Source organism: Vicugna pacos, chromosome 10, assembly GCF_048564905.1.
Source record: "Vicugna pacos chromosome 10, VicPac4, whole genome shotgun sequence".
Classification (NCBI taxonomy): domain Eukaryota; kingdom Metazoa; phylum Chordata; class Mammalia; order Artiodactyla; family Camelidae; genus Vicugna; species Vicugna pacos.
In genome coordinates this window covers 65,352,160-65,366,385 of record NC_132996.1, presented here as the reverse complement: position 1 = coordinate 65,366,385, position 14,226 = coordinate 65,352,160, and the positions used below count along the sequence as shown (strand labels likewise).

Here is a 14,226-nt window from a genome sequence, read left to right as displayed (position 1 = left end):
CAGAGTGTGGTCCCCATTCACAGAACCAGCCTCCCGTGCTGTTCAAAATGCCCATGATGAGCCGGTGGGGTGAAGGCAGCGGGGGGAGGAAGAGCTGGCGCTGGGTGGAGCCGGATCCTCCAAGCAAGTCAGCCTGGCACCTCCAACCAACCGCCACGCTAGGAACCCTCACTTCTTCCCCACGAACCCTGAAGAGCACGTCCCAGAGGCCCCCTGCAGAAGCCAGGAAGTTGGATGGGTCAGGTCATCCAGTCACAGATGGGAAAACAGGCCCAGCGGAGGGGAGTTGCCTAACTTACTTCCACAGCAAGTGTCTGGGTCTTCCTGCCTGAGTGCTCTGCTCTGCTGGAGAAGCCGGAGGTAGCCGTTTCCCCCAGCCCCTCCTCATCTTGGGCTATAAACTTGTCCTCACATGGGGAAGAAAAACAAAAAACCAAAAACATTTGGTAAGTATTAGGTTTGGGGCAGGAGGAGGAGAAATTCTAGTGTTAACAGCACTCAGTAAATGTTGGCTGTTATGTACTATCTGAGGATTCTTCTCTATTAACATTTTATCTGACTCCTCAAGGGGGATCGGTATTATTCCCATTTTATAGATGAGGAAACAGAGGCCCAGAAGAGTCCAATAACTCAGTATCACACAGCGAGTAGGAGGCAGAGCCAGGGTTATAACTCAAGCAGCCTACCTTGTATCTGACCGGTATCCTGAAGACGGAAAAGATGGAGTAGGCCAGAGCTGGGGAGCCCCTACATGGCGTCAAGGTCACGGCCTGACTCACGCACTGTGGGTCCCTTTGTGCCAGCTCTCTAAACTCAGACCCTACCAAAGGCCAGAGAGGGATCCAAACTCAAGTTTCACTTCCCCATCAGATTCTTCTCCCTGTCCTCCAGAGGCTGAACCCTACCCATCCCATAGGGTTGGGTTAGGTACCCAGCCCTCCCCTTTCCAGTCTAGAAGCTTCTACATGGCAGCAAAGACCTCTCCAGACTGACAAATCAGAGACAAAGGCCCATGTCATACACAGGCAGACGGTCAGCCACACAATACCAAGCGCTGGTACTGACCTGCCTGGCAGCCGTGCCCGCTGTGGCATCAGGCAGCATCAGGACAAATAGGCTGCATTCAGCCTGTGCCAACCATCTCTGTGTGGACCAGTCCTGGGGCCAAGGGAGGGGGAAAGGAGTGCTGGTGATGGGAGAAGCAGTCAGCATCCTTTGTGGGAGGCTGAGAGGCTCAGAGGAGGCCTGAGAGGAGCGCCTTCAAGTCGGGTTTAGTTCTTTTGGTCCCGGGGACTCTAGGCTCCCTCATCGTGGTGGCGGCCAAGCAGCATGCTTTGAGGATGCTCAGTCAGGACTCCTGTGTCTGCGGGACCCCAGCCTTCACTGGCTGTCAGCCAGGCTCCCGACTCCCAGCTACTGCTGCCCTTTAACTCTGCCCTGATTTGCGCTCCCTCTGCCTTCGCTTGTCCTGTTTTCTCTGCCTGGAGTGTTGCCTTTCCTTGCGGAGAGGCAAAGTTGCCCAAATTCAGTCCTGGGAGGCATTGCACTCTAGCCACCATTTGTGATAGAGGCCACAATTCTGAAAGGCAGGGCTGATTCTAAGTTAGAGCAAGTTTCTAAGGCCAGAATGATTCTGTTCCAGTCATCACAAGGAGCTTTCGCACACCTGCTTTCTGCAGGCTTGAAACAAGGGTCTGTTGAGTCTGTTCATGCTTTGTTGCCTTCCTGGAGCGTCTGCACTTGGTCTGGCCCAGGGCCACAAGATGCTGACCTCTGGGACCAGGGCAACAGCCAACAGCAAAAGAAATACCCAGAGGAGAGGCCTTGGGTTGGCGTTCCTGGTGGAGCCTGCCAGAGAGAAGAGGTTTGAGGGATTTCAGGGCTGGATGAGGGCCCCTTTAACTCTCTCCTCCAGCCCAGCCCTTGGTAATCACACCGAGCAGAGCTGGGGCTGCCCTTCTGCAGATAAGTTGGACCGTGTCTAGCTCTGCTTATTTCCCCAATGAATGCGGTTACACAATCTCTCGCCCTCACTGCAACCAGAGCTTCCCTGTTTTGTCAGCACACCCTGGAGGATGGGGGTCCCGGGCTGGAGGGGCCTGCCCACAAGCCTGGCACCTGCCGGCCCCGGCATAGGCTCCTGCCTGTAGGAGTCCTCAAAGCCCACTGGCTATGGAGAAATCTGGGGCCTGGCAGTGTCGTGATGATTTGAGGATCATTGCCATCCTGCTCCCCATGTGGCCCGGAAGCCAGGAACAGGCCTGTAGACGTGAAAGGACAAAGAACACCCCTTACCGGTCCCCCAGAGCAGCCCCAGAGCTACGTGGAGTCAAGCGGGTCTCCAGCCCCACAGGGGAGCAGGCAGAGGTGCTGCCAAGGAAGTAAACCTGGTGGGATGGCGCGGGGCTGGCTCGGAGCCATGGGCAGGAAGCTCTCAGCAGGGACATGGAGGCCAGGCCCCGGGCCAGGTCCACGCTGCTGCCAGCCAGGCGGGCAGGGAGGGCTCTGGGCACGCTGACCAGCCCCAGTCCAAGGAGGTACAGAGCCAGGTGTCTCTTCTCAATTTGGAATCCATGCCTTCCTCCTTCCAGATGCCCACGTCTACAATAGAGGACCCTGCGGGCAGGAACCACTGCACTTGATAAAGCCCCAGCCCCGGCCGGCTCCACCAACCCCACCTCTGACTGCAGAGTCCCTCGGGGAGGCCAGCTTGCTGCCTTCACTGCCTGCCCGACGAGTGGGGAGAGGGAATTCCCAGGACCTGGTGTTGAGCAGGCAGGAGAGCAGATGTCTGGCTCCCTCTCATCCTGGCCCTCGATGACCAGTGACTGGGGCAGGGAGGGAGTTACCACTGGAGTTACCACCAAGGGAGTCACCTTCCAGAAACAAGGCCGTGGGCAGCTCCCAAAAGGAGTAGAAGCAGGAGGAATGGACCTGAGCCAGCATCCAGTAGGTCCAGCCAGAGGATGCCCCCTCATCCAGCAGGTTAGGGTCTGTTGGCTCAGGAAGAGGCATACAACTGAGCTGAGAATTAAGCCACCTCCCAGGTGCTAACCATTAACCAGTGACATCGGTCTACACTGATGTAATGCTATGGCACTACTGAAATATATAGAGGTCCAGATGGACCTAGAGATTCTCATACTAAAAAGCCAGACAAAGAGAAATGCCATATGATATCACCTATATGTGGAATCTAAAAAAAGACACAAATGAGCCTTAGTTACAAAACAGAAACAGGCTCACAGACATAGAAAACAAACTTATGGTTTCCTAGGGTAAGTGGGGGAAGGGATAAATTGGGAGTTTGGGATTAGCAGATACTAACTACTATGTATAAAATAGATAAACAGCAAGGTTCTCCTGTGTAGCACAGGGAATGATATTCAATAGCTTGTAATAACTTATAGTGAAAAAGAATATGAAAAAGAGTATAAATGTATATAACTGAATCACACTATGTTGCACACCAGAAACTAGCACAACATTGTAAATTAACTATACTTCAATTAAAAACAAAAGGGTTGCAATGGAAAAAATTTTTTTAAATATATAAAGCTTTGTATATATTAATATGAAAGATGTATATTCAGTGGAATACAAGTTAAACAGTAGTATGTAACTTATGGTGCCATTTGTAGATTATGTAGAAAAACTTAAATATACACTAAGTTTATCCATATTTACCTTCAAGTTACCTGTCAAGTTATAAAAATTCAAAGCAGAATTACGTTAAACGCATTGTGTCTAGAGTCAGAAGCGAAGTCACTCGAGAACACCGTGCCTGGCTCAGAGTCAGGGTGGATTGCATTCACCATCCTGGCATTTTCCTTCCTCCATCGGAAGTTCTTTACAGGTCGCCTGTGGGCTGACCTGAGGCCAGGACCTGGGCTCACTGCCCTCCACCACACTCAGTGTGATCAAGCCCCGTCTGCAGACCTTTGTCCATATTAGCTCACAGGAGGCTGGAGGGATTCGGTGACCAGCTTATCCCCACTTCACAGATGGGGAGCAGGACGGGGAACATGTGCTTCTGGCTGGTCACCTGAGGGCCCTCTGGGAGCCAGAGTCCAGGACGGCAAAGGTGGCGATGGCACTGCCCTCTCAAGGCCACTATTTTGGCCCTGAACTGTCATCAACAGGACACCTGGGAAAGAGAGAGGTCCAAGAGGGGAGGCAGGCATAGGGAGCCCCCGGAGCGGCTCCAGCACCACCACCGCTCACCTGCCAGGATGTGCCCCTGAGGCTGCTGGAAGGGGTTGGTGCTGGGAGTGCCCCACACCGGTGCAGCGCCAGGACCAGACTTGGGTCTGTCCTCTGCAGGAGTCAGACCTCTGTGGCATCAGACTCTTGGAGCAGCTTCATGCTAGGGTTGTCCCCCTCCCTGGATCAGGTGCTGAGAGCCTCATCTGCAGGGAGAAGGGCTCGAACCTCAGTGGGCTGTGTGTCTGGGAAGTGGGAGCAGGAAGCGAAAGCACAGGGACACCAGACCCTTGTCTCTTGTCCATCTGCAGCCGAAGCTGCAGGGTGCTGGACTGTGTCACAGAGGCTGAATGGGGGAGGGAAGATGGGTGCCTGGAGGAGCAGGAAGTCAGTGGCATTGAAGATACAGTGGACATGAAGCCTCAAGTCCAAGTTAGAGAGGATGGGAGGAGAAGACACAGAATCAGGGCATCCTGATTACTTAATAAACCAGGTACCAGCTATGTGGATGCAACAAATGGGGCATGGTCCAGCAGGGTGGATGGATGCCACCTGCCATTGCCTGAGTGATGTGCACTGTGGCCCCATCCTCTGCCCACCTTGCCTTTTCTTCCTGGGACACCTCCCGGCAGGTAGTCCTGGGCACCAGCCCATAGCCCCTACTCTACCAGGACTGTGGTGTCCCAGCAGGTGAGAAGGACATGGAAACCACAGAGGACCCCGTCTCCTGGGTGAGGAGCTGCCGGGAGGGTATGAAGGCCAGTGGACGTTGGCCAATGTATTCCCCCCTGCCAGGGCCATTTCTTGGGACACTGCCAGAGTGAAGTGACTGTTTCTGAAGCACTGGACAGTTGCTGGAATGAAGGGAGATCAAAGAGGCAGATCAGGGCCTTGGGGTTCAGTGTCCGTCATAGACACGGAGTGGGGAGGGGCTGGGTGACGGTCAGCATGTGAGGGGGATGGCTTCTCTCACTGGCCGCTCAAGCAGCGTCAACTCCAGCAAAGCCTTCACAGACCAGACTTTCTCACGCACAGAACAGATGGGTGAATTACACTGTAAAAGTTGAGTCACTGTTTAATTTATCATCCACACTGGGATGTTCTTGATCTAAAAAGAGGGAGTACATGTGAATGTAGATTAATAGTTTCCAAGGACAACTCTTATCAGGCAACCTGGGATGGGTAACCGCCCCATCTAAAGGTCTCCTCTGTGTTCCATCCTAGGGGCCAGGTTCTCTCAGGAACGGGGTGTGGAGCAGTTTCTTCAGTGGGGAGGAAGGGGTTGGAGGTGGGGTTTCAGCATTCAGGGCTGGGACCTTGCTCCGTGTGGAAAGTTGCACCTGTGTTGCCATAGTAACAGGGACCCTCCCTGCCCCGTTGGGCTCTGCAGGGCCTCCTGTCCCTGCTGAGCTGAGGGGGGGTGGGGTGGGCAGCAGGCCGGGTTGGTTTGCTCTCCGATCCTCAGGCAGGGCTTCCGGGGCCGGCAGAACAAGACCACGATAACACTGCCCCTGCCCAAAGAGCTTGCAGGTGATGGGGCCGGCAGGTGAATAAACAGACTGGCGGCACCTCCTAGGGTTCTCCTGGGAATTAAGGCAATGAATGCGCCCATGGCCGCTACCAGCAACCACCAACACGAGTGGACAACTACGTAGCGTGGCCTCCTGACTGGGATCCTGGAACAGAAAACGTCTCTTCAATGAAAGCTAAGGAAATGGACTTAAGGAGCTGCTAAGTTATTGGTGGTAATAATTTACCATTAAATCACTGGCGGTGATTAACTTTGCAACTAGCCCTTAGATGGGGAAGTTTGGTGGGTTAAGGGCCCTGGGAGCAGGATAGGTGGAGGCTCTGAACCCAGAAGTGGGGGAGTGTTTCTGGAGGGATGGGTGCCTGAGCAGAAGCAAAGGAGCCTGTGAGCACGGGAGCACGGTGGGGGTATTGTGTTGAGGCAGAGGGAATTTGGGGAAGGAGGGCGGGGCACAGAGAGGTGGGGTAACAGTGGCCCTACGCTGGCTGGATTGCTGGAGAGGGAAGAGCTGGGCGGGGTGGTGGAGGCGATGTAACGGGAAGGGGTGGGGGAAAGGGCTGGGGAGGTGAATTTCTCCTGAGGGACGATGGGAAGTTTTACATTTCTTATTAGGAAATGATTTCAGAACTTCCTGAAAAGAAGGCCCATATCTCCCTCCCCCAGATTTTTCAAATGTCAACTGTTAACTTCTTTCCACACTTGTTTTAGCACTCTGTTTCTCTCTGTTTGTACATACATGCACGCACGTGCACACACAGACACACAAATGCATACATGCACGCACATGTACACACAGACACACGTGTGTACACACTCACGTGCACACACAGACACACGCACACATGCACACGTGCATGTGCACACACATGTACACACATGTGCACACATGTACACGTGCGGTGCAGACACACGTGTACATACACTCATATGCACACACAGATACGCGCGTGCACACGCGCACACACACATGCATACATACACGCATGCACGCACTTCCCTGCATGTTATGAGAGAGCTGGTCACAGATGTGCCTGTCTACCCTTTAACCCCTAAACACTCCTGTGTGTATTTCCTAAAAAACAAGTAACTGCAATAAAATCAGATCAAAATCAAGAAATCCACACTGATGTGACACAACTGTCTCATCTACAAACCTTGCATTCAAGTCACCAATTGTCCTCATGGTGACTTTCACGGCAAAGGAGAAAGTTTTCTTCCTAGACCAGGAGCCAGTCCAAGGTCAAGATCATGTTTCTTTGGCCTCCTCCATTCTGGGACAGTCCCTCTGTCTTTCTTCGTCTTTCATACCTGGGACATTTTTGAAGAGAACTGGCCAGTTACTTTGCAGAATGGCCCTCATTCCAGTTGGCCTGGTGTCCCCTCCTGCTCAGATGCAGGGAGAGCCTTTTTGACAGTGTATGGGTTTGCCAGGGCTGTCATAACAAAATACCATGGACTGGGTGGCTTAAACAATAGAAATGTATTTTCTCACAGTTCTGGAGGTTGGAAGTTCAAGATCAAGGTGTCAGAAGTCTGGCTTCTTCTCCCTGAAATGCAGATGGCCGCCTTCTTGCTATGTCCTCACATGTGCACGTCCATCCCTGGTGACTCTTTATGGGTCCAAATTCCCTCTTCCAGGGACACCAGTCTGATTGGATTAGGACCCACCCTAATAGCTCCACTTTAACTCCATCACTTCTGAAGACCCTGTCTCCAAATATGGTCACATTCTGAGGGACTGGGGGTCAGGGCTTCAACATGTGAATGGAGGCACGATTCAGCCCATAACAGGCAGGAGAACCCCAGAATGATGCTGCATCCTTCTCAGTGCTTTCGATCAGGAGGCTAATCGGACCGATCTGTCCTATTATTGCTGTTGCAACTTTGATTATTGGGGAAGTGGGGTCGGCCAGGTTTCTCTAAAGTTACTATGTTTCTCTTTGTATCTAGGAAGTATCTTATGGACAGATACTTTGAGACAATGTAATTATCCTGCCCCTCAGCCAGCACTCACCCACTGGTGCGATGATTCTCCAATCCATCATTCCTTCCCCATTTCTTTGCCTTCTATTATAACAGAAGGCTTTCCCTGATGGAGGCAGGGGGGTTAGGTGGCAGAGAGAGCACCAGAGAGAGGAGCAGAGAGACCTGGGTCCCATCCTGCCTTCACCTCTCAGGAGTGGTGGGATCATCTGTAAAATAGGGATGGAATCAGACAATACACAGAGAGGTGTTTTCTAACTCATCACAGGCCTTACTCATGAGGGCATCTCTCCCAAGACTTTGGAAATGCAGGGAGAGAGCAGGGGAGCATCTTCATGGTCATGGGCAGCAGGATGCCTTTGAGAAAAGTCGTGCCAAGCTGTCCTGGAGAGAGGAGCCCTGAGTCCTTGGTTATGGCTCTACATTCGTGCAAAGACTCATGGGTACGAGAGCTCATCAGCCTGGGAAGGATCTGAGCTCCAATGCTCACCCACTAGGGACCTTGGAAAAGCCACCTATCCACTTGGTGACTCCACTTCCTCATCTGTGTAATGGGGCTAATAACAGTACTTAACTTGTAGGGTTGCTGTGAGGATTAAATAAATAAGCCACGTAAAGAACTGAGAACAATCTGCATGTGGTAATCCTTTGAACATGATAGTGATGAATAATAATAATAATTTTAAAAAACCATGATATTTTACTGATGAGGAGAGAGGATCAGATCAGCATGACTTGACTTGGAATCTTGGCTTCCTCTTGGCCTCCTTCTAAACCTCAGTTTATTTTTTCCTTGCCTTTTTAAACTTAGTTCTTTCTATTTTGAAAAACTGGACTCCAGTTTCTGAATCTGTAAAATGGGATTAAGAATCAGGTCACCCTAACTGGGGTGCTGTGAGTTCCATGTTAGTTCTCTGCCCCATCTCTTCTGCTAATAAAAGCCTGGGGTGGTGGTGGTGGGGGGGCAGCAGTGTAGGAAGGGGTCTTTCTAGGCTGGAAAAGCAAGGCTGGCAATGGGGAGGAGGTGCTGGGATATTGTGATTGAAGATGAGGAATAAATATTTGTTCTTCCTCCCAGTCCTGGCTGAGCTCCTAAAACCCCAGGAATTTCCTGGGAATTTTTTTTGTCATGTTGATGAGGTAACTTCTGGAAGGCAGCTAGGGATGGAGGCTGGTTGCCAAGGGAGCTGACCACGTGATGAGAGAGTTGGAACTTTTGGTCACACATCCCTCCTCCTCACCTTCTGGGAGGGGAGAGGGGCTGGAGATGGGGTTCAATCACCAGTGGTCAATGATCCAATCAGTCGCATCTGTGTAATGAAGCCTCCAGAAGACCCTACAAGGATGGAGTTCAGAGCACCCAGGTTGTGAACACGTGGACATCTGGGGAGAGGCGTGCATTCAGAGGGGATGGAAACTCTGTCCCCTTCCCACCTACCCTACCCTGTGCACCTCTTCCAGCTGGCTGTCCCTGAAGTAAACTGTTTCTCTGAGTTCTGTGAGCCTGTCTAACAAATTAAGGAGGGGGTCGTTGGAACCTCAGACTAGAGCCCTTTGGTTGGAAGCACAGGTGACACGGGGACTTGGGATTGGCGTCTGAATTGGAGGGAGGGGCAGTCTCCTAGGACTGGGCCCTTAACCTGCGGGGTCTGATGCTATGTCTCCAAATAGCTCACGTTGGAATGGAGTTGAACTGCAGGACACTCCCAGCTGGTGGAGGGAAAAAACCCCACACGTAATCACAGGGGCCAAAGCACGTACAGGAATCAGCAGTAAGCAGGTCACCTGACCCAGAGGCCCGCAGAGAAACCCGAGGGAAGCCCCAGCCATGGTCCCTGTGGACGCTGTTGGCCACAGAGATACTTCCTGAAGCTTGTGGAGCACGTTTAAGAGCAGAAAGGCAGCTCTGCTTCTGCTAAGAACAGGGAACCTCAGAGAATCCAGTCAGCTGGGAAGCGCTGGGCTGTGGTGCTGGAGCACCTGTTTCTTACTCATGGCCTGATGCAATTCTCCCTGACTGCTTTCACCTGGGAAGCGCTGGGAAGCGCTGGGCTGAGCTCTCTGCTCACGGCTGGGCAGCCTTGGCTGGCCCACTTAACCTCTCTGTTTTCTCCTCTGGGAGTGAAGATGATAACCGTCTGTACCTCAGAGGATGTTTGTGAGAGTTAGACTAGCTAATACACATAAAGTGCTCAGCCTGGTGCCTGGCAATTGTAAGCCCCCCATAAAAATAGCTGTTACTATTTCAAGTAGGTTGGATGGTGGCCCCTGAAAAGAGCTGTCCCCATCCTAACCCCCAGAAACTGCGAGGAAGGAACCTTGTTTGGAAAAGGAGGCTTTGCAGATGTGATTGAGTTAAGGATCTCAAAATGAGATAGTCCTGGATTGTCTGGATCGGGCGTAAATTCAAAGACAAGTGTCCTTATGAGAGACACCCGGGAAGGAGGCAAGAGCCCCGGGGGTGGAGGCAGAGCCTGGAGAGATGCAGAAGCCACCCAAGCGGGCAGAGGAAGCAAGGACCTTCCCCTAGAGTCTTCAGAGGGAGTACGGCCCTGCCAAGACTTAGGCTTCAGACTTCTGGCCTCCAGAACTGGGAGAGAATGGCTTTCTGTTGTTTTAAGCCATCGGGTTTGCAGTACTTCGTTTGTGAATATGCTATGGCTTTTTGGGGGGGCAAGGATTAACTGGCATACACGCGAACCTGAGAAAGTTACTAGTGAATAATAACAGGAACTTACTAGTCCCCGAGGTGGGAGCCACCCCAGGTGAAAGCAGTCAGGGAGAATTGCATCAGGCCATGAGTAACAATGGGTCCACCGTGGGTGATGAGGAGATAAAGAAGGAACTGTCTCTGCCCTCCAGTTGCTTGTGATGAGTGTGAGAAGTGGTTGTGTGAAACTAACCATGGAGGACAAAGGTGCAGTCTAGAAAGTGAGGCAGAAATATGGGAGGTAGGGTCTGTCTGAGAGGATCAGCAAAGGCTTCCTGGAGGAGGGAACCTCTGGCCAGGGTTTTGAAGGATGAGTAGGAGTTTAAGAGGCCAAGAGAAGAAATGGTATCCTAGAGCAGGGGGCAAACAGCACAAGCGAGGGCACAGAAACAGTTTGGTATGTTCAGGGTGTGGGGAGGTGGCAATAAGTGCTGACTGATGGTAGGATGTGATTAGGGAGAAGCAGAAATGAAGGTGAAGGCGTAGGCAGGGCCAGGTCACTGAGAGGCTTATTGTCCATGTCAGGCGTTAGGTCTTCTCCTGTGGATGATGGTGGCACTAGGGAGCTCACCCTGGGCCTCCCACAAGGTGTCATGTGGGGTCCTGTCATGCTGCTCCTCTGCTGTGTCTGGGCAACTCCAGGGCCCCCTGCATATGGGGGCCAGAGGGTTCCAGGGCAGGTCTCACCTGCTTCCTGTCATGTCTCTCACTTCCTGTTTGATAGAGTCTTTAAAGAGGCCAGACAGGAACATGAAAACCCACTTCCTAAGGCAGGGCCAGGAGGAGAAAGCCCATTTGGACTGGGCCCACAGCTTGGGGATAGCGGACCCGTTCCCTTAACTGTTGGTTGAATACCCTTGATGTTGTGAGCATCCTTGTGGGGGGCTAGAGACACCGATGATCCTGGAAAGGGGTCCTGCAGGAAGGAGAGGGGAGGGAAAAGGCATTCCAGGCAGCAGCAACAGCACATGCAAAGGCACGGAGGTGGATAGGAGGGATGGGCAGCTGGGGCCACAGGGAAGTGGGGCAGGGGCTGGGGCACTGGACCCCAAGGTGACTTGAAGGCTACTCTGGGAGTCTGGACACTTTCCACAGGCAGCAGAGTCCCAGCAGAGCTCTGTTAGGTTCAGATTTTTCTCCTCTGGGGCAGTAGGTGGGTTGATGCAGAGATGGACCTGATTTTGGCTCTTCCTGGCTCTGACATCAAGTCCTAAGCCGTGGAGATGGCTGTGTTTCAGGGACTAAGGTGTGTGCCCTGGGGATGGCTGCATCTTTCTCCCGGTCCTGGCGGGTCACTGGTCAGGGCTGAGGTTGAAGACTCGCCCCTCCCTCTCCCTCCTGGTGCTCAGAGAATTGAGGCTGAGATGGCTCTTTTGGCATCCATCCCTCCCCACCCTTCAGTTGAGATGCCAGCTCCTGTGGGCCCCTTTCTCTCCCCTTAATCTATAACCCCTCCAAGGTAGTCCTGGCAGCTGGAACAAAGCATATCCCCCTGCCTTCTGCTCTCCCAAATTCTGTGTGGCAAGGCCCGGCCCCACCGAGGTTCTTGCATCAGAATCATCGCAGACAACAGCAACAGAGTCCCCTTGGTTAAAAGCCCCTGCTCTCTGCTGGGACCCAGCTCTGCTCCCTGCTCTGAGCACATCAGACCCAAGGACCGAGTTCTCCATCCCAGCAGAACCAGCGGCTGCAGCATCACCCCTGCCCCCCTCCCCGGGAACTTGATAGCAATGCAGGTGCCCAGGCTGCCCCCCAGACCTGCTGAATCAGACCCTCTGGGGGTGGGGACAAGCCCTCCAGGAGGTTCTGACACACATTCAAAGTGAGACTGGCCAGTCTATACACCATTTTAGGCCCTTGCCAAGGCCCTGGACACCCTCCTCTAGACTCTGAGCTCCAAGAGGGCCTGTCTGATAGTCTGGGGGTCCTGCTGCACAAGACTTTCAGATTGGATTTTCTCTTCCTTGGATCCAGCCTGCCCCGTGTCTCCTGGTCACAGCAGGTGCCTGTTCTCTGTTTTCTGCCAGGGAGGCTAGGGGGCCCGGGGCCCCATTGCTCATGAGACTCTTTCTCTCAAGTGCCCAGTGCTGAAATCCGGTGCTCTTGGTTCCTGAAACCCAGGGAGGAGGCACATCCTGCCCCGAGTCCCGGCTCCCTCCCACCTCTGGCACCCTCCTCGTGGAGAGGTGGGACTTGGGGTCTGGTGTGTGCGGGAGGCTGGTTTCCACCGTGGGAATGCAGCTGATGAGCCATCAAAAACAAACATCCCCGCTCCTTGTTTACAAAATGCCTCAAGACCCTGCTCAGCTGGAGTACTTTTTTTTAGTGACTTTTCATAAACCATCCTCTGGGAGGGTTGGGAGACAAGTCACCACAGTGATTATAAGACTGAAAACAAGAGTTGGAGGTAGGGTCAGAGGAGTGAGGAGTTCAGCCTTGCAAAGGGTTGAATGGGAGAGATGGGGGAAGGCCAGAGGAGCGAGGGTCTCAGCTGAGAATCACCTTAGCAGGGCTGCCATGAATGGTTGCACAGAATGTTCACTGTGCAAGGACATCCGGTAGAGGGGGTGAGGAAGGGCTGGGCCCCCACCTGACGCCCTAGAGCTGAGTCTAGAGGAGGGAAGAGGGGATGCTTTCTAAGCCCAAAGAGCAGTGTACAAACTTGTACACAACTTGGGGGCAGGGGATGTGTGGAAGGAACTCCTTTAAAAAATTCCTATTTTACTGCTGTGACTTGCCCAAGGTCACCCGCCACACTCCACTGCCTGCGTGGCCTTAGAGGACATCCATGGCTCAGCAGGTCATGTGTGTGTTGGGGGGGGCGGGTGGGGATGAAGGTACTTTCCGCAAAGTGGAATGGAAATGCCCACCTGGGGAGGGCCGCAGGCACCCGCCTGTAGAAGATGGAGCCTCTGTGTCACTACGAGGAAAGAGGACATTTCCTTAGTGCTAATGATTTGTTTAATCAAGGCACTTACTGATCTGCCAGCCTGGATGACAGTGAGAAATAAGAGCCTCAAGAGATTTGTCAACTCAGGATTGCAATCTCTCAACAGGTTTATCAAGCGCCAAGCCCTTTATTCAGCCTGTACTAAAATGGAAAGTTCTCGCAGAGTGAATTCCATGCGGAAGGAAGGGGGTGCCCTTGTCCTGATTTGGGGGTCCTGAGTTCTTAACGTGTTTTGAGCATCTCCTGGGTGCCGGGATGCTGAGGCTGAAGGAAAGGTTGGTCAGCACAGGGAAGTGAAGACGTAGGGAACAGTGAAATGCAGGTTTACAGTTCAGTCATCTCATTCATGGGCTTTGAGCTCAGCTGGTTTTAAATAAAAGCTGGGGAGGAGGGTGTAGCTCAGAGCTGGAGCACCCGCTTAGCATGCGCAAGGTCCTGGGTTCAATCCCCAGCACCTGCGTTACAAAACCAACCAACCTAATCACCCACTCCCAAAATAAATAAACAAAAGCTGCATTGCCTTCACCCCTCACACCCATCTCTCCCCTAGAGGGGAGGAAAATATCCACCTGATTTTCATGAGCACCTACTGTGTGCTTTGTGACCGAGGGCACCTCACTCAGCCCTGGAGGCAACACCGTAGCTCTGGTCACAGACCACCAGGCTGGGGCTAGCAAGGGGAAGCAGCTTACCTCCCGGCTAGGGCTGCGGGCAGCATGGGCAGCCAGGCCGGTGCTCTCAGCACCGCCCCATCCCATCCTGCCCTCCTGCCACCCTCACACGCGGACCCCGCGTGGCCTGGGCATCTTGGAGGAGATGCAGGGGTTTCTTCCCTGAGGATAACGGGGT

The 14,226-nt window shown here is 53.0% G+C and overlaps 1 protein-coding gene across 1 annotated transcript; it reads right to left on the bottom strand.

The window, feature by feature from the left end:
- Window positions 1-168: 168 nt before the first annotated feature.
- On the bottom strand, window positions 169-14,135 carry ZP1 (zona pellucida glycoprotein 1). The gene is given in 11 exon segments (XM_072970732.1): window positions 169-213; window positions 1,066-1,158; window positions 1,772-1,848; window positions 2,119-2,211; window positions 2,877-2,993; window positions 4,225-4,281; window positions 4,284-4,462; window positions 4,556-4,624; window positions 4,913-5,057; window positions 5,544-5,613; window positions 14,070-14,135. Coding segments are annotated over 11 exon segments (1,011 nt in total).
- Window positions 14,136-14,226: the final 91 nt, after the last annotated feature.